The 20,210-nt window shown below is 51.7% G+C and overlaps 1 protein-coding gene across 2 annotated transcripts in view; it reads right to left on the bottom strand.

Annotated features, from left to right (window-relative positions):
- Positions 1 to 20,210, bottom strand: part of PHIP (PHIP subunit of CUL4-Ring ligase complex) — a 2,330,659-nt gene that overhangs the window by 329,976 nt on the left and 1,980,473 nt on the right. For both annotated transcript variants that reach the window (XM_086926531.1, XM_086926532.1), the window contains exons 36-37: positions 18,282 to 18,434; positions 17,923 to 18,086 (exon numbers count right to left, since the gene is read on the bottom strand). In XM_086926531.1, the coding sequence (XP_086782657.1) occupies positions 17,923 to 18,086; positions 18,282 to 18,434 (317 nt within the window). The remainder of the gene's footprint in view (positions 1 to 17,922; positions 18,087 to 18,281; positions 18,435 to 20,210) is intronic.

The raw sequence follows: 20,210 nt of genomic DNA on the forward strand, positions 1-20,210 counted from the left end.
ACCATCAGCGTACCACGACTTCCCTTTGTCGTCTTCCTGCAAAGGATCCAGACTTCAGAGCCCGACGAGACCCGGACTCCCAGACCTCTCCAACCTCAACCCACATCTGCAGCAGAGCTGAGACCCGTGGGTGCGACGAGACACGTGGGACCGGCTGTCTTGAAAGAAGCAGCACTTTGCTCCAGCACGACTCCTGAGGTATCCTCATCCAAGTGCTCTGGGGACTGAGAAGCCTCGACCCCGAGCAGCTCCTGCACCGAAGACCAGCCCTCCAGCATCCACGAGATCTGCGTGGGGCCCTTCTGCTTGCCTGCTGCTCGACGCGTTGTCTGATCACTTGCCGGCCTGCTAGTGGCCTCCTAGACGACGAACACCGACAACTTTGCTGCTGGTCTGGTTGCTCCAGACTGGCCCTTGCCCCCTTCCAAAAGAGGAGCACCCCGGACCCTCCTGGTCCACTCCAGACGCCGTTTCCACTCACCGCGTGGGTTGCCTTTGCCAAGGCCTGTTGAACCCGAATCAGGAGACGACACCGCCGACAGCGAGAGCCTGCGTGGGACAGCTCGGGCCCTCCATCCTGGTCGTCGAAGACACCGCCTGGTCCATTTGGCTGCTTAGACAAGCGTCCACCTTCACCTGATCGCGACGACAACATCTGGTTCCACTCCTGGTTCCACTCCAGTCACTGGCTAGTGACTTTGAACATTGTCCCCTCTGCTTTCAGGTTCTTCTCTTCACCAATCCACCCTTGGATTGCACCGGACATCTTCCTCCTGGTCGTCTGCAGCATCTTTCTTCAAGGCTCCATAGACTTCGACGCGGAAACCCGACACGGCTTCGCACCTATGCACCCGCAGCCTGTGGGTGAGGTAACACGACCATTTCGGTGCTCAAGGGTAGCTTGACTCTCCTAGTGTCCAGTTCCGTTGTCGTTTCAGTCCTATCTAGTCAGGAACGTCCGTACTCACCTTTTCTTTAAACTGTACTATCCATAGACGTTTGTACGCATCTCGCGTGTGAGTTCACACTCTGCACACGCGCTCCGTTGGCCTCCTATTACTTACCTCTAGTTAGTATAGCGTGGTCCCAGCGATCCTACAACCTCTGGATAGCTCCATTCCTTTAATTGACTTTTGCATTCCATTTATCTAGTATATGGTTTGTCGTGCCCCTAGGGCACCGTTGTAAATCGTGCAACTTAAACGTATTTTTCCTAAGAGTTTGTCATGTGCTTAGCCCTCTGACCTCATAAAGAGTTCAGAGGTGTTGTTAGTTAATAAATAACTGTTTATTTTCATAACTACCTGTGTGGTGTCCTTTTCATTTGGTATTCAAAGGTTATATGTGGTAAAACAGCTGGCTTCACATGCCATAAAGAGTTTAGCCTAAAGACTGCTTTTGTCCACGCTACTAGGATAGCTGGTCTATAAGGTTGACTTACAACCAATCACCATAAGGGTTGTTTGGACTGATACAAGGTGATCACTAGAACTAGTGAACATCATATATCAGGCCAACTTTTCACATAATCGATAATAGGGATAGCTCTGGTGACTCTGCAATACCCCTCTTTAAAGTCGTGCAAAAAGCAGTCAGACTGCTCAACTGTGACAGACAATTCAAATCTATTAGCAGCACGGTGCATAATATTATGAAATCCGCCAATATCCTTAGGCGGAGAATCCGACAGGCGTGGAACATGCGGTGAAGGCATGGGAATGGCAATCATCCCACGGATCCGTAGGTGTATGATCCGGCAACTCGCCCTCTTCCCTGCCCTCATCATCATCCCAAGAAGAGGTATCCGTGTCAACTTGGGGTGTAGAGTGAGTGTCCTGCCTTGGTGACAATGAAGCTTGCGGCGAAGGAGGCCTTGGTATGTCAACTGGGACAGGCTGCACAGAAGGTGAAACTGGAGCTGGAGGAAATCTTTGGCGATAGTCTGCCAGCATAGCTTGTAAATCTTGGATTAAAGTAGGCGGTAGATGTCAAGTCAAGTCAGAATATTTATATAGCGCGCTACATACCCAGAGGGTCTCAAGGCGCTTGAGGAAAGGTGGGGAATTACTTGTTGAATATCCAAGTTTTAAGTTGTTTTCTGAATGCTAGGTGATTCTGAGTGAGACGAAGGTGAGTGGGAAGTGAGTTCCAGGTCTTAGCTGCCAGGTAGGAGAAGGATCTGCCTCCTATGGTGGTTTTGTTGATGCGAGGTACGGTAGCAAGGGCTTGGTTGGTGGATCGTAGCTCGCGGGGGGGTGGTGTAGAAGGAAAGTCTTGTGTTGAGGCATTCGGGTCCAAGTTCGTAGAGTGCTTTGTGTGCGTGGGTTAGGAGGCGGAAAGTAATCCTCTTGTTGACGGGGAGCCAGTGGAGGTTTTTCAGGTGGCTGGAGATGTGGTCTTTACGCAGGATGTCTAGTATGAGTCTTGCTGATGCGTTCTGGACGCGTTGGAGTTTTTTCTGGAGTTTTGCAGTGGTACCGGCGTATAGGGTGTTTCCGTAGTCCAGTCGGCTTGTAACCAGTGCATGGGTGACCGTTTTTCTGGTTTCGGTGGGGATCCAGCGAAATGTTTTTTTGAGCATGCGAAGAATGTTGAAGCAGGATGAGGAGACGGTGCTGACCTGTTTGTTCATAGAGAGTGAGGAGTCCAGGATGACGCCCAGGTTCCGTGCGTGGTCCGTCGGGATGGGTGCTTTTCCAAGGGCCTCTGGCCACCAAGAGTCATCCCAGGCGGAGGGGGAGTTACCTAAGATAAGGACTTCTGTTTTGTCTGAGTTCAGTTTCAGACGGCTGTGCTTCATCCACTCGGCAACTTCTTTCATTCCTTCATGTAGGTTGGTTTTGGCGGAGTTAGGGTCTTTGGTGAGTGAGAGGATCAGTTGAGTGTCATCGGCGTAGGAGATGATGTTGAGGTTATGTTGGCGTGCGATGGCCGCGAGGGGGCTCATGTATACGTTGAAGAGGGTGGGGCTGAGTGAAGATCCTTGTGGTACGCCGCAGATGACTTCGGTAGCCTCTGACTTGAATGGTGGGAGGCGGACTCTCTGGGTTCTTACGGTGAGGAACGAGGTAATCCATTCCAGTGCTTTTCCTTGGATTCCGATGTTTTTGAGGCGCTGTAGAAGGGTGCTATGGCAGACTGTGTCGAAGGCTGTGGAGAGGTCGAGGAGGATGAGGGCGACTGTGTCTCCATTGTCCAGTAGAGTTCGAATGTCGTCTGTTGCTGCGATGAGCGCGGTCTCAGTGCTGTGTTTGGCTCGGAAGCCGGACTGTGAGGAGTCGAGGGATTTGTTGGTTTCGAGGAAGGCGGCGAGCTGGTTGTTGACAGCTTTCTCGATGACTTTGCCCGGGAATGGTAGGAGCGAGATGGGTCGGTAGTTTTTGAGTTCGGTGGGGTCAGCTGTGGGTTTTTTCAGAAGGGCGCTGAGTTCTGCGTGTTTCCAGCTTTCCGGGAAGGTGGCGGAGTTGAAGGAGCAGTTGATGACATCTCGGAGGTGTGGTGCTATGATGTTGTCTGCTTTGTTGAAGATGTGGTGAGGGCATGGGTCTGTGGGGGACCCTGAATAGATGGAGTTCATCAGGCGGATGGTGTCCTCAGTGGAGATTGGGTTCCAGTCATTAAGGAAGTTCAAGGGGGGTGAAGGTCCTGCAGAATGTTGGGTGGGTTGGTCTCCGGGTTGGTTGTCGAAGCTGTTGTGGATGTCTGCGATTTTGTTGTGGAAGAACGAAGCTAGGGAGTCGCAGTGGGCTTGAGAGGGGGTGATGTCGTTGGAGTTGGCTGAGGGGTTGGTGAATTCTTTGACGATGTTGAATAATTCCTTGCTGTTGTGGGCGTTGTTCTCTAGTCGGTCTTTGAATGCGGCTTTCTTGGCAGATCGGATTAGTTGGTGGTGTATGCGGGTGGCGTTTTTGAAGGCGTCCCTGGTGCTGGTGTTTGGGTCTTTTTTCCAGGCCTTCTCGAAGGAGCGACAGAGTTTCTTCGATTTCTTAAGATCATCGTTGAACCAGGAGGCGTTTTTGCTGCCTAGTTTAATTTGACGTTTTTTCAACGGTGCTAGGATGTCGGCGCTATTGGAAAGCCATTGGGTGAGGTTAATGGCTGCTTGGTCGGGGTTAGAGGAGTGGACAGGGGGGTTTAGAAGAAGCGATGAGGAGATCTGGTCCGTGGTGATTTTGTTCCAGTTTCTTCGCAGAGAAGGTTGAGGATGGTTGTGAGTAGTGGTCTTATTGTAGATAAAGTGAACGCAGCTGTCCTCTGAACGAGGGGGTCTGGTATGGGGCGAATGGTATGGCATTGACAATTCTTCATTTGCATTATGCTCCTGGTCAAAGTCCTCATCCTCCTCCTGATACTTTACGTTCAATTGTGAAGGGTGACGGGCAACCCCAAAAGGTCCCTCATCCTCTTCGCCGTCATCCGATTCTTCGTCCATATAAGTCTCCAAAAGATGTGATGGTACGAGTGGAGAAATGTGAGAGTAGTCTCTCTGATAAGTTGTCATCTGAAAATGGGTATATTGCATCCTCTTCGGAGGTGTGCTGTGCAGCAGATGAGCTGATGTCAATGCTCTCATATAAGTCGATGACGATGAACCTGTTATCATTGGAATTGCAGATGACATTTCCGTCGACGGAGCTGTCGTCGACGGTATTGATGTTGCCGTCGAGGAGGTCGTCGATGGTGTCTTCGCCGACGAACTCTTCGTCGACGAGGTCGTCAATGGTGTCTTCGTCGACGAGGCCGCCGATGGTGTCTTCGTCGACAAGTCCTTCGTCGACGAGGCCGTCGATGGTGTCTTCGTCGACAAGTCCTTCGTCGACGAGGCCGTCGATGGTGTCTTCGTCGACGAGACCTTCGACGTGAAGGCCACTAATGACTTAGTCGACGGAACCGCCGTCGACGGGCCTGTTGATTTCGTCGACTGAGCCTTCGTCGACATGGCTGAAGGGATCTTCGTCGACGGAACCGTCGACGATGATTTCGACGGCAACATTTTAGCAGACACCAGAGGAGAAGTAATAGCCGAAGTGGTGACCGTAGCAGAAGAAGTTGAAGAGGTAGAAGTCAAAGTAGTAGTACGAATAGACACCAGAGAAACAGTCTTAGTCTGGGTTGTACTCACAGTGGACGGTCCTGAAGGAGACAATGCACTCTTTGAGGGTTCTGGGACTCTGAGAGGATTTAAGTTTTTTCTTCCTCTCAGGAGAAGAGCTCTCTCTGGATCTGGCTCTCTTGCTGGAGGTAGAGGCCTTGTCCTCATCATCTGCGGAAGATGATTTTAACCACAAAAGAACCCTTGCCTCTCTATCCCTGAAGGGAAGGTACGGCAAATTCTACAATCCTTCACAACATGTGAGGGGTGCAGACAATAAATGCAGTCAGAGTGCTGGTCGTCCACATGGACCCTCTTCTTATTGCAAGTTCCACAAGCCTTGAAAAGAGCCTTCTTTTCAGACGTTTTGAAGAGAAAAAAGACAAAAAACTGAGTAGGCACTCAGGGAGACTCCCTTACACACGAAGTGCGGTGAAAATCTGAGGAGAACTGCCTGAGCTGGGAAGGTTCTAGAGGGTGAGGACAGCTGATTGGTGAGGCTACTATTTCAGGTCTTTTTACATAATGAGGTAGATAGTTTGCTAAGTTGTGGGCCTAGCTAGGCCTTTAGGCTTTTCCAGCCTACTACAAGAAAGTTTTTAGGCACTGCTATTGTATATATTTTTACTGTGGGACTCCCGCCTCGACGACGGGGAATGATTCAGGCATGTGAATCTATGAAAGATACCCAAATACTGGATAACCTTCGGTAACGCTTTTTCTGGTGGATACAGTATCTGCCTGTGGATTCGTCACCTTATCAATATCCCCTGCGCCAGCAATCCGCGGAACTTTTTCCTAGCTCTCCACACCGATGAGGTCGTCACAATTCCATGGCTCCGCACGCGGAGCTGCATGACGTCACTGGAGCCATAAGAGGACCACGTCGGCGTGATGACGTCAGTTCCACCCATTTTTTCCATGCCACTGAGGCAAAATAGGCGGACCGACCATAGAGACAATGCATATATAGTACACAGTATTCACACAAATACACACAGTGCAAATTGAAATAAGAAAGCAAAGAAAGCTTACATTTCAAATAAGTCAACAATGGACAAATAGAGGTAATAAAGACTTGAGGACACAAAAACATCAAATAACCAATACTTCATCTTTTAAGGTATAAAAGGGTGGACAACGGGGAGGTGGCTGGGTCAGTGAGGAATCCACAGGCAGATACTGTATCCACCAGAAAAAGCGTTACCGAAGGTAAGTAACTTGTTCTTCGGATGGATATATCTGCCTGTGGATTCCTCACCCTATGAATAGAATCCCACAGCAGTCCAAACCCCGAGGAGGGTGTCCACCCTTCTATACCAAAAAGTCTTGCAAAACAGAGCATGCAAAATGGCTATCCCTCCTCACTTCGGAATCCAAGCAGTAATGCTTCGCGAAAATGTGGCAGGAGGACCAAGTTGCAGCTTTACAGATGTCCAACACAGGAACACCCCTGGACAAGGCAGAGGTAGATGACTTAGCCCTGGTAGAATGAGCCCTAATGCCTTCAGGAGGCTCCTTACAAGCCAGGGAGGAGCAGATCTTGATTCACAAGATGATCCACCTGGATAAAGTACTCTTGTGCACCGCTTTGCCCTTCATACGACCAGCATAACCAACAAAGAGTTGATCATCCTGACGTAAGTCCTTTGTTCTGTCCAAATAGAAACTAATCGCCCTCTTTGGATCCAGGCGATAAAGTCTCTCCTCCTCCTTGGAAGGGTGAGGGGGAGCATAGAAAGTAGGAAGAGTAATGGACTGTCCCAAATGAAAGGGAGTTACCACTTTGGGCAGAAAAGCAGCCCTGGTCCTGTGAACCCTCTTTTCAGCATGTATGGTCAGAAACGGAGGCTTTGAACTCAAAGCTTGAAGCTCACTCACCCTCCTTTCCGAAGTGATAGCCACAAGGAAGACCGTCTTAAAAGGCAGCAGTCTCAAAGGACAACTGTGCATAGGTTCAAACGAGGAACCCATTAAAAAAGTTAGCACTAAATTTAAATCCCACTGGGGCATAACAAAAGGAGTGGGGGGAAATATGTTTGTCAGCCCCTTAATGAACCGTAAGACTATTGGTGACTTAAAAAGAGAAGGCTGATCAGCCAAACAAAGAAAAGCCGACAAATATCCTTTAACAGTGGCCACAGCACAACCCTGCTGAGCCAAATGAAGTGAAAAACAAAGATCATCAGAAATATGTGCTTTGAAAGGATCAATAGACTTATCTCCACACCATTTAACAAATTTTGACCACCTATAGGAGTAGATAGACTTGGTGGAGTGTCGCCTGGCCGATAATATAACATTCACCATGTCAGGCGGGAGAGAAAAAGAATTCAGGTTGCCTCGTTCAATCTCCAGGCATGAAGGTGCAGGCTCTGGAGGTGGGAGTGTCGAACCTGCCCCTCCGACTGCGAGAGAAGGTCTACCCTGAGAGATAGACGGAGCGGAGGGTGCGACGAAAGGTGAAGATCTGTATACCACACTCTTCTTGGCCAATGCGGGGCGATCAAAATGACTTGGGCCCAGTCTTGGCGAATCTTCCTCAGAACCCGAGGATTCAAGAGTATGAGAGGAAAGGCGTAAAGGAGTTGCGAGCTCCAACTCAACTGAAACGCATCCCCAGCGCACCCTGCCTCAGAAAGTGGAGACTGCATAACGACGGGCAGTGTGCGATCGAGAGTGGCAAACAGGTCCACCCGAGGAGTTCCCCAAGTCTGGAAGATGTGTCGCACTACCTCCGGATGAAGCCTCCACTCGTGGTCTGCAGAGAACTGCCGATTAAGACTGTCCGCATGCACGTTCAGAACAACGGCTAGATGACTAGCCATCAAGCAAATCCGATGGTCCTGAGCCCAGGACCAGAGCCGCAATGCCTCTCTGCAGAGACGGTACGACCCTACTCCTCCCTGCTTGTTGACATACCACATCGTGGCAGTGTTGTCCGTCAGGACTTGAACAGACTGACCGCGGATGGAAGGGAGAAAGGCTTGAGGTCCAAACGTATCGCTGGTAATTCCAGAAGGTTGATGTGAAGCAACCTTTCCTCTGGAGACCAAAGACCCTTGATCTCCAGATCCCCCAGATGAGCACCCCACCCTAGGGTAGAGGCATCCAGGTGATACTTGGGTACATTTATCGAAAAACCCAATTTGAACAACAGCTGGGCTGTAACCTGCAGATGATGAAGTACCATCTCTGGAGACGGTCTTCAAAAGCCAGTTGTCCAGGTAGGGGAAACTGGGATCCCCGGCCTCCTGAGATGGGCAGCCACCACTGCCATCACCTTGGTTAAGACTCGAGGTGCGGTAGTAAGACCAAACGGAAAGACCGCAAACTTGTAATGCTGCAACACAACCGTAACACGGAGATACCTCCTGTGCGACTTCAGGATTGGGATATGAAAATACGCATCCTGCAAGTCGATGGACACCATCCAGTCCTCTTGTTGCAGTGCCTGAAGAACCTGAACTAAGGTGAGCATCTTGAACCTCTCCTGCTTGAGAAACAGATTTAAAATTCTGAGGTCCAGGATTGGACGTAACCTGCCTTGCTTCTTGGGAATCAGGAAATACTGGGAGTAGCATCCCTGACCCCTTTCCTGCTCCGGAACCACCTCTATCGCACCTTTTTGTAACAGAGCAAGAACCTCCTTCTGAAGGAAAAGCAAATAAGCCTCCATGCAAAACCCTTGGCAAAGAGGATAAGGAAGAGGGAATTCCCTGAAGGGAAGGGCATACCCATATTCTAACAGATCTAAAACCCAAAGGTCCGAAGTGATACATTTCCAATCTTGTAGAAAATGGGTAAGCCGGCCTCCCATAGGGCTGCTTTGCTGCAATACCAGGAGGGGTTGGGGAGGTAGAGGAGGAACAGGAAGAGGGTTGACGTCCACTCCAATGGCGACCTCTGCCATTACCCCTGTAGCTTTTATACAAGGGGTTCTGCTGCTGTTGCTGAGGCTGTCTGGACCCACTAAAGGAAGACTTCCCAAAGCCATGGTATTGTTTATATCCATAGGCTCTTGTCTGAGTCTGCAGAGCCAAAGTCCTTGCTGTTGCCTTACTGTCCTTAAACCTTTGCAGGGCAGAGTCTACCTTTTCACCAAAATGCCTGAACCCATCAAATGGCAAATCAAGAAGAGCAGCCTGCACGTCAGGGGAGAACCCAGAAGATCTTAACCATGCCTGCCTCCTTGTCGCAATGGATGAACCCATCATTCTGGCAACAGAATAATCCGCCGTATCCTGGCCGGTTTGGATAACCTGGCGAGCTGCAGCCTGAGAATCCACAGACACCTCACTCAGATTCCCCCTGTCCTCCTCAGATAACTTAGGAAGAAGCTGTTTAGCATTAAGGCATGAAATACCTTCCCAAAAGGCAAGTGGTGTTGGTAGATTTTAGTGCCATATTGGCTGATGAAAAGACCTTCTTCGCAGACTGATCTAACTTCTTGGAATTCCTGTCTGCCGGAGCCTGCGAAAAAGCCCCTGTAGATTGCTTCGAACAAGAAGCCTGTACCACCAGACTCTCAGGAGGGGGGTGAGAAGAAAGGAAAACAGGATCTCCAGGAGCAAGTCCATATCTTCTTGAAACGGACCTCAAAACCGCAGGAGCCGAAAGAGGGTTGCGCCACACATCGAGGATTGGCTCAGTTAGAGCATCATTAAATGGTAAAAGTGGTTCAACCACTGAAGACAGAGAATGAAGAACTTCTGTGAGAAGGGTAGGCTTATACTCTGCCAAAGGAAGCTGCAAATCAGAAAGCTCAGCAGCCTTAATGCCCGTATGATAAGGAGCAACATCCTTAGAGGGAGAAGCCTTTTGAGAAGCCAAGTCCCACTTCGGAGAAGAGTCAAGTCCACTTGCTTCACACAGGTCTTCAAAATCATCCTGTGTCATACACCTCTCCTTCCTCCCTCTCTTCAGCCTGATATTGCACCTCTTCGAATAACCTCTGCGCATCTCTCCTCGAGCGTGCATCTTCGATAGCGGCGTTGGCGGCTCCACAGGCAGCGTCGAAGGCTTCTGGAGCAGCGTTGAAGATGGATCCACTGCAGTAGCCAGCGCCGATTGAATTCGAGTAGCTTCACGGGATGGAGACGGGGACTGACCATATGGCGTCGACACTGTCGGAGCCAGAAAGTGCCAGGGCGGCGTCCCTGGCATGAACGGCATAAAGGGGGCCTGAGGATACTGGTGAGGCACACCCAAATGAAATGCCATAGGACCCATGGGACCCAAAGGTGCTCCAAAGGGGTACGAGGACCTGGCAAACACGCCAAACATCTCATTCAAAAAATGCGAGGGATTCGAACCCGGCGTCGGAAACTGAGGGTACGAAGCCGGTTCGAGATCCAAACAAGGTACCTCTGGAGTTGGAGCCACAGGTAGAACAGCCGGAGCCGAAGGAACCTCTGTGCCAGTGGGATTCGACACACCTTCTGGAGCCGGTGAGAATCTCTGCGACAATGCCTGCTCCGAAGTCCCTTTATATGAAGGAGAATGAGCCGGAGATACTGAAGGAGATACCAAGTCCTTTTCTGGACGTCGAACAGGAGAAGGTGACCTTGACACCACAGCCTTCGAAGATCGGCGTCGAGAAGCATGTATCCTCTTCTTATGTTTCCTCTTGAAGTCAAGCGACGTCGATGACCTGGACTTAGACCTTTTCCTACCCCTTTTTTCTTTTCTTGCCTTGGCCATATAAAGCTTAGCTTCTCGCTCCTTCAATACCTTCGGATTCATCTTCCTGCACGAAGTACATCCCTCAACGTCGTGGTCTGAAGATAAGCACCAAAGACAATCTTCATGCGGGTCAGTAATTGACATATGTCCACTGCACTCCCTACAGGGCTTAAAATCTGACTTCCTTGTGGCAGACATGACAAAAGAGAAAGAGATACAAACGAAAATACAAAGTATTAAGTCGAAGTATGGAGAGTCCCAGAAAAAAAAGGTTAGCGTTAACAGCGCAGAAAAAAGGGAACCAACGTCATCACGCCGACGTGGCCCTCTTATAGATCCAGGGACGATATGCGGAGCCATGGCATTGTGACAACCTCGTCGGCGTGGAGAGCTAGGAAAAATTTCTGCAGAATGCTGGCACAGGGGGTATTCATAAGGTGAGGCCTCCACAGGCAGATGTATCCATCAGAATCTAGTCTATATTTATCGTTTCTATTTCTGCTTTGTATAAGGACCACTGTTTTAATGCAAAATTGATTCCCAAGGTCCTTACCTACCTTGTGGGTTCCCTTGTTCTTTTTCCAAAATAGCTTTCTTTATAACAGCATGGTGTAAAGTGACTTCAGCAACCTACCTTTCAAGGGAATTGTACCGTTTAGAGTCATAATGATGCTTCATCTTCTGTTTCGCTTGGTAGAAGGCTTTGATGAAGGCGGTGACTCTAGGGTCCACAATGTAGGTCAGGACTTCCTTCTGGTTTGATGTTAATCCCGAGCCAGGGCCACGAACAGTTTGGTCTCACACTCCTTGATGAACAAGTTGCTTACCTTCGGTAACGATATATCTGTAAGAAACATTAGTTAGTGTTAGATTCCTTACCTTAGAATATCCCCAGGCGTCAGTCTGGATCCGGAAACTTTTGCATAGCAGTACCCCTGCGCGTCGGTAGGCGTCGTCTGCAGGCGTCCCCTGCGGCTCCGCGTCCGTCGTTGGCGTCGTGATGACGTCACTGGAGTATATAGACGCCGCCTCCGCGCGCTGACGTCAGTTCTTTGTACACAGCTTTTCCGTGCCAGAAAACGCAGAGCCATGAGAGAACCAACACTGGTGCCATTTGAAACTAGGGCCCTGAAAGGGATGTCCTTAACCCTAGGTATCAGTTCGCAGAACGGGGAGGATGGGTGGGTTCGGTAAGGAATCTAACACTAACTAATGTTTCTTACAGATATATCATTACCGAAGGTAAGTAACTTGTTCATCTGAAAGAAACACGTTAGTGTTAGATTCCTTACCTCAGAATAGATACCCCAGCAATACCAACCCCGGTGGTGGGTCTGCGAACCAATACATTCCTACACCAGAAAGTCCTGGAGGACAGAACGGCCAAAGAAGCCATCCCTCCGGACTTGACAGTCCAGGCAGTAGTGCCTCGCAAAGGTATGCAGCGAGGCCCACGTAGCCGCCTGGCAAATGTCCTGCAAAGGGACTCCCCGGCCCAGGGCAGTAGTAGCAGCCGTGGCCCGAGTGGAATGGGCCCTCAGCCCAACAGGGGGCTCCTTCCGAGCCAAAGAGTAGCACGCTTTGATGCACAGAACGACCCACCGAGAGATGGTTCGTTTACACACCGCCCGTCCCTTCTTCGCACCCACGTAGCCAACAAACAGTTGGTCATCCATCCGGAACTGGCGTGTGCGATCCATATAAAATGAAAGTGCACGTTTTGGGTCCAGACGATGGAGCCGCTCTTCATCCTTTGAAGGATGCGGAGGCGGGAAGAAGGAAGGGAGGGTGATGGACTGCCCGATGTGAAAAGCAGAAACTACTTTGGGCAGGAAAGAAGGTCTAGTCCTGAGAACCACCTTGTCAGGATGAATGGACAGAAAAGGAGGTTTGACAGAAAGAGCCTGGAGCTCACTCACTCTCCTGGCAGAGGTGATGGCAACCAGGAAAGCCGTCTTCAAAGTCAGGAGACGAAGAGGACAAGAATGAAGGGGCTCAAAGGGAGCACACATCAGAAAGGTAAGAACCAGGTTCAAGTCCCACTGAGGCATCACAAACGGAACAGGTGGATACATGTGTGTGATGCCCTTCAAGAATCTCGTTACAATCGGGGACTTGAACAAAGAAGGCTGATCAGGAAGCCTCAGAAAGGCCGAAAGGCCGAAAGGGCAGAAAGGTAGCCCTTGATAGTGCCCAGAGCAGAGCACTGCTGGGCAAGAGAAAGAAGAAACAGAAGAACCTCGGAAAGAGGGGCAGAAAGAGGATCCACAGCCTTTGCTGTGCACCATGCCACAAATCTGTTCCACCGACAGGCGTATACCGACTTAGTGGAGGCAAGTCAAATGGCCTCAACTGCCGCCGCTCAATCTCCAAGCATGGAGGTGGAGACTGGACAGGTCCGGGTGGAGGACCGTCCCCTGCTGCTGCGACAGAAGGTCCTCCTGAAGGGGCAGGCGGATCGGGGGACCGACTGACATGCTGAGTAGCTCGGGATACCAGTACCTTCGAGCCCAGTCCGGAGCCACAAGGATAACTTGGGCCCGGTCGCGCCTGATCTTCTTCAGCACTCTGGGCAGAAGTGGTATAGGCGGAAAGGCGTATAACAGACCGCAACTCCACTCGCGCCGAAAGGCGTCGCCGTGCGAGTGCCGTCTTGGAAACTCCAACGCGCAGAACTGATGACATTGCGCGTTCTCTTCTGTGGCGAATAGATCTAACCAAGGCTCTCCCCATTGCAGAAAGATGCCTTGCGCCACGTCCGAGTTCAGACGCCATTCGTGATCCATCGAGCACCGACGGCTGAGTTCGTCCGCCCTGGCGTTCAGAGAGCCTGCCAGGTGTTGAACCGTCAAAGTCACGCCCTGACGTTCCAGCCAATGCCAGAGGCGCAGAGCCTCCTGACAAAGGGTCCACGACCCCACTCCGCCCTGTTTGTTGCAGTACCACATGGCGGTGGTGTTGTCGGTGAACACCTGCACTACACTCCCGTTGACAAAGGGGAGGAATGCCTTCAGTGCTAGACGAATCGCCCGCAGCTCCAACAGGTTGATATGGAGCCGGGACTCCGCCGGAGACCAGATGCCTCTGATCTCTGCCTCTCCCAAGTGGCCACCCCAGCCCTGGAGGGACGCGTCCGTCACGACAACGTGCTCCGGTTGGGGAAGGCAGAGGGATCTGCCTCTGACCCAATCGCGGTCCGTAAGCCACCACTGCAGTTGTCTCGCAGTGCCCTCCGAGATCAAGACGTGGTCGGACAAGTTGCCCTGATGCTGGGCCCACTGAAACTTCAGGTCCCATTGCAGAGCCCGCATCCGCCACCGGGCGTGATGCACCAGAAGGATGCAGGAAGCCATCAGCCCCAGCAGCCGCAGCGTCAACCTGACCGAAACCCGGGATAGCGGCTGAAAGATGGGAATCAAAGCCTGAATATCCCGGACCCGCCGTTCCGGAGGATAAACCCGAAACTGCGCCGAGTCCAGAACCGCTCCGATGAAAAGGAGCTTTTGAGAGGGACACAGGTGTGATTTCGGCACATTGATGGAGAACCCCAGGTCGTGCAAGAGGTCTGCCGTCATCTGAAGGTGGTGGACGACTGTCTGGGGCGAGCCCGCCTTCAACAACCAGTCGTCTAGGTAGGGGAAGACTGAAACCCCCAACCTGCGCAGATGGGCTGCGACCACCGCCATCACCTTTGTGAACACCCGTGGGGCGCTGGTAAGGCCGAAGGGGAGCACGATAAACTGAAAGTGCTCCTGGCCTACCGTGAACCGCAGGTAACGCCGGTGGGCCAGCAGGACGGGGATGTGAAAATACGCATCCTGCAAGTCCAACGCTACCATCCAGTCTTGCGGGTCTAGAGCAGCCAAGACCTGAGCTAACGTCAACATCTTGAACTTTTCCTTCCGGAGGAAGCCGTTGACGTTCCTTAGATCCAAGATAGGACGTAGGCCTCCCTTGTCCTTCTTGGGTACCAGAAAGTAGTGGGAATAGCAACCACGCCCTACTTCTGGCCCAGGAACGCGCTCGATGGCCCCCTTGGCCAAGAGGGCCGTAACTTCCTCCTGCAGAAGTGTCAAGTGGTCCCCCGACACACGGTGGTTCTGCGGTGGCATGGCTGGAGGAGCAGTCTCGAAGGGGAGGGAGTAGCCCCTTCGGACGAGTTGCAGCACCCACCTGTCCGATGTGATTGTGCGCCAGTGAGCGTGGTGATGGCGAACCCTGCCACCCACTGGCGTCACATGGGGCCGAAAGCACGGACTAGGAGGATTTGGAGGCAGATGCTGTTGGGGGAGGTGTGGCCTGACCCCGCCGTTGACCCCGACCGCCTCCACGGCGGTTTCCACGGCCGCCACCGCGTTGAAAGGATTGTTGCGGTGCGTGGCTGGCAGCACGTGTGGGGACGCCCCTTCCTTGGCCACGAAACGGGCGAAACGAACCCGCTTGCTGGCGCTGGGTTGAAAGACCCAAGGACTTGGCCGTGACCCTGGAGTCCTTGAAGCGTTCCAGCGCGTGGTCCGCCTTGTCACCAAAGAGGCGACAGCCATCGAACGGCATGTCCATCAAGGCATTTTGGACGTCTGCCGAAAAGTTGGCGGATCTCAGCCAGGCGTGGCGACGAATCGCCACCGTCGTTGACATAGCTCTGCCCAGCGAGACGGTCGTATCAAGACCACACCGTATGGAATATTTAGCTGCGTCTCGGCCCTCAGCCACAGCTTTGCCGAGCTTCGCCCGCACCTCCATGGGGCATTCTGGCAGCACTTCCGCGACCGTGTCCCACACAGAGTGGGTGTAGCGGCCCAAGAGGCATGCGGTGTTGCAAGACCGCAGTCCCAGACTCAGGGACGAGAAGACCTTCTTACCATACTGGTCATACCTCTTGGATTCCCGATCGGGCGGGGCCGACGGGAATGCGGTCTGGGAGGTAGAGGCCTGGATCACCAGACTCTCGGTAGTGGGATGGGCGGACAGGAATTTGGGGTCGTCCGGACAAGGACGGTGGCACCTGGCCACGTTTCGATCAACAGGCGAACCTGAAGCGGGCCTGGACCACGTGCCCAACAGAACGTCTGACAAGGCTTCGTTAAACGGCAGCAGTGGCTCCTGTGGGCATGACTGCGGTTTGAAGACCTCAGTGAGGATGTTAGGCCTCACGGCCGCGACGGGGAGCTCAAGGTGTAAGGCCTTGGCAGCCCTCATCAGCACCACTGAATATGCAGCTCCCTCCACCGACTCCACAGAAGGAGGAGAGACAAAACCAGGGTTAGGAGAGTCGTCCAGACCACTGGCATCCCCCAAATCACCTGTCCAGTCCGGGTCATACTGGCACTCACGTGACAGAGGGTCCTCAGACCCCTCCCAACCTTCCCCGTACTCTTCATCATCTCCATACTCGGAGTCAACGATGTAGACCGGCTCCTCGGGGTTCACAGGCCCCATCGGCGCCGAGCCCGGCGTCGATCGACGCCGGTCCGACTCCGCGTCCGGATTCGGGGAAGGAATGGGGACGGCGCCGCCCGGAGCCGGCACCGGACCCCCGGCGCCGGCCGAAGCCGGCACAGGAGAACCGGCGCCGCGCGGGGGCGGCGTCGGGGGTAACCCAGATGGAATCGGCGCCGAACCAGCCGGCAGGCCAGCCGGCGTCGACCCCGAAGGCCCTTGCGGCGCCGGGGTCGAAGCCGTCGGCGGCACCGGGCCCGAGGCACCCGATGGCGTCGAGTCAAGGACACCCGACCCGCCAGGGCCCCCGGACGGTAGCACTGGGCCCGAAGGCGCCGTAGGCCCCGTCGGAGAACTGAGCGCCCTCATGGCCATGAGGAACGCCTCAATCTCCTCAGGCGTCGCACCGTGCCCAGGGACCGGAGGGTATGGGGCAGGCCGCGCCGGCGACTCTCGCGGAGCCGCGGAGTTGGGTTCACCCGAACCCCCGGTCGCGTCGGGGGGAGTCGGGGGTGCGATGACGACGCCCCGACTTCTTGTGTTTCTTACCTGATGAGCCCGACGAATGGTGACGACTTCCGGAGCCCTCGGCGCGGCTTCGCGACCGCTCCCTCGAACGCTCCCTGGACCTCCGGCCGGACCGAGACCGCTCCCGACGCGGGGCCGACACCCGGAGCTCAAGCAGCTTGCGGGACCGCTCCCGCCTAGCCTTGTTAGTGAGAGCCCGGCAGTCGACGCAGGCGTCCACGTCGTGGTCGGGGCCCAGGCACCGGAGACAGAGTCGGTGATGGTCCGTGACCGACATCGTGCGGTCACACCCGTCACAATTCTTGAAACCGGGCATCCTACCAGGCACCAAAAAGAGATAGAAGTTATAACAAGTTGGTCAAAAGACCGGAGTACTGCTCTTCGGATCTGCGCTTGCTGGTGCGGAAAAAAGAAGAACTGACGTCAGCGCGCGGAGGCGGCGTCTATATACTCCAGCGACGTCATCACGGCGCACGACGCCAACGACGGACGCGGAGCCACAGGGGACGCCTGCAGACGACGCCTACCGACGCGCAGGGGTACTGCTACGCAAAAGTTTCCGGATCCAGACTGACGCCTGGGGATATTCTAAGGTAAGGAATCTAACACTAACGTGTTTCTTTCAGATGGTTTTGATACTCCAGGCAGGAGCAACATAATTTGGGTGTATGTTCCATCTCAAAACACCAGAGGCAGACGTTGTGCAGGTCCTTAAAGCAAGGCTTAAACCTGGACTGTCTGGGGGGCAGAGAGGGTGATATCTTGTACTGTATCTAGAAATTTGTCAAACATTGAAGGATTTCCTGAGGGGAATTGATGCACCGGATTCACACGAATGATGTGGAAAAGAGAGAACTGACATCAGGAGGCTAATGGGTTCACTTTATTGCTCTAGTAGCATTACAGTGACATTGCTTAAGTAGAGCAAACTCTTCCTACTGATGTGGGGTGCTATTGAAAAGTTTCTAGATTCAGTCTGATGTCTGGGATATTCAGAAGGTGAGATATCTGCAGGGCGAAGTATCCATTATAAACACAAAAATAACTCCTTGGAACAATCCCAATCGATCGGGTGGTGAAAAAATGTACAGAGACACGAGGTACACAGAGGAAGTATAGGGATGACGTAAAGTTGAAAGGCGATGCAATTTGCATAGTGTCCACAAGGACAGGCATACCTTGACACATTACTACTGGATGAAGAGTTGCTCCTTTTCCTCCTCCTCTTGTGTTTGGGTGCAGAATTTCTTTTATGAAAGCTAAGTGCAGATTTATAATCTTCCAAAACAGAACTGATGCGTTCTTCGAAGAAAGCAGACAGACGCAAGCTCATGCTGTAAATCTAATGAAAATAACAAATGTTATTCAAAAACGCAACAATTATATTAGGCTGCAACACAATCCAACATCTTTTGCATATTTTACCTCAAAGCACAACTTTGGTCTTAACAGTATTGTATTTTTGGTAAAACTTCATTTTTTTGTAAACTCTGATGATTTGAAAAAAGGATATAAGAAAAAGCCTTAGGATTTATACCCTTGATCTTTTGCTTGGTGTGTAGGATTTGGAGTTGCTGAAAATGAGCCTCACATCCTTGCATAATTCCGCTGGAGAGTCATAATTTCCTGCTTCCAAAGATTCTTTAACAGTGGCAAAATCCATTGGTGTCTCAATGATGCTTGTATAATCCTGGAAAAGAGACATTCACATACTATAAGTAATCAAAAATTTTAAATTATGGGAGTTACTTACCTTCATTAACTGGTAGAGACTAACTTCAGATTCCTTATTTTATTTATTTTAACGGTTTTATATAGAGGTGGCTAGACCCTGAGGTATCAGAGCGCTTTACATGAGTAGCAGATCATAGTTGCAGGTTACATCGTTACAAAGGTTACACAGTTATAAGAGCATGGCAACATAGTTACATGTAAGGTCGTAATAAACAATAAGCACATATACGTAAGGGAAAAAACAGGAAAGTGGAGAGAATCAGGGGAGGGGGGCAGGAGCAGGGGAAGTAGACAGAATGAAGGATGGCAAAAGGGGGTGAGAGACACAGCAAGGAAAGAGGGGGGGGGGGTGGAAGGGGACACAAACCAGGCAGACGAGTCAAAGCTGCGTCCAAAGTCCAGTAAGCTGTGATCCTAGGGGAAGTGGTATCATTTCCCCATCTCTGTTGCGAGAGGCTCCCTTAACACAATGGAATCTCTCAGAGGGGTCTTTGAGACTCCAAGGCCTACATACTGGATCTTTCCCCAAAAAGGGGAGAGGGAGTGCTTTGGCAAGGGGTGCCATACCATACCTCTGCTGTGAGTGGCCCACTTTGCGCTGTGGTCTCTCTCAGCTGGTTCGCTGAGAATCCAGAGTCTAAATATTGGATCTTTCCCTAATAAGGGGAGAAGGAGTGCTTAGTCAAAGGGCAGGGGGCTAGGAGGAGTAGCAGGCCAGGGGAAAGATTCAGGGGAGAGGAGATAGGAGCAAGGGAAGTAGACCAAGAAAGAAAGAGTACTAAATGGGAACAAACAGCGTCAGTTTAGGGAACAGACTGTTTTCTCTCTGTGGCCATGAGTTTGCCCCATCTAAAGGGAAAAACCTAGCACAGGCCAATCCAGAGGTTTTGCCATCCAGGACAAGAGCACACAGTTTTTAATTCTTCTATTTCTAGTGGTGGTAGAAGAAGCCCAAAATGAGGTCTTAGCCACCGGAAATTCAAAAATGGGTGCCAGTCCAAAGTCATTATTTAAAAGTTCAGAAAAATGGAGACCCACCAAAGGCAATTTGGAGCGTACCACAGTGTCAAGATCAACCATAAGAGACTTCTTTCAATCGTCTCCCGCACCCGAAATCCTTTGTTGTCCTTTGCAATGGCCCTCAATGCGTGACTGCCAGTCCTCTGTAGTACAGATGCATGATAGTGCTGAGGGAGCCTTGTTACCTGTGCAGCTCCGATGGATACCTCAGTGTGCCAGTAGGTGGCAGTAACAGCTCTGCATCAATGTCGTTCGTGCCGAACGTAACACGTGCAGTGCCTATAAAGGCACAACCCTAAGACACTGACACCAGTTTCTGTTGTGACTTTTCCAACCTTACAGATGTGGAGACACTGTAGAATAATTGTGGCCAGTGTGTTGAATTTAAAGATATTCCATCTGGAGAGGAACAGTTCTCAGCGAAAGGGAAGTGTGAGTGGCAGTAAGGAATCTGTTGTTAATTAGTGTCTCTACCAGAAACTGCGTTACCGATGGTAAGTGATCTGCTCGTCTGGAAGAGACTTATCACTGCAGATTCATTACCTTAGTATAGATACATTAATACCCTTCCAGAGGAGAGGCTGCAAACTGACCAAAACCAAAAAGTCCTGGAGGACCGAACAGACAAAATGCCCATCCCGATGGAGTTGGATGTCCAGGCAATAGTGCTTTGTGATTATGTGGAGTGAAGCAAAGTCTGTCCATATTTCCC

This window comes from Lissotriton vulgaris, chromosome 6 (genome assembly GCF_964263255.1).
Source record: "Lissotriton vulgaris chromosome 6, aLisVul1.2, whole genome shotgun sequence".
In the NCBI taxonomy this organism is placed as follows: Eukaryota; Metazoa; Chordata; class Amphibia; order Caudata; family Salamandridae; genus Lissotriton; species Lissotriton vulgaris.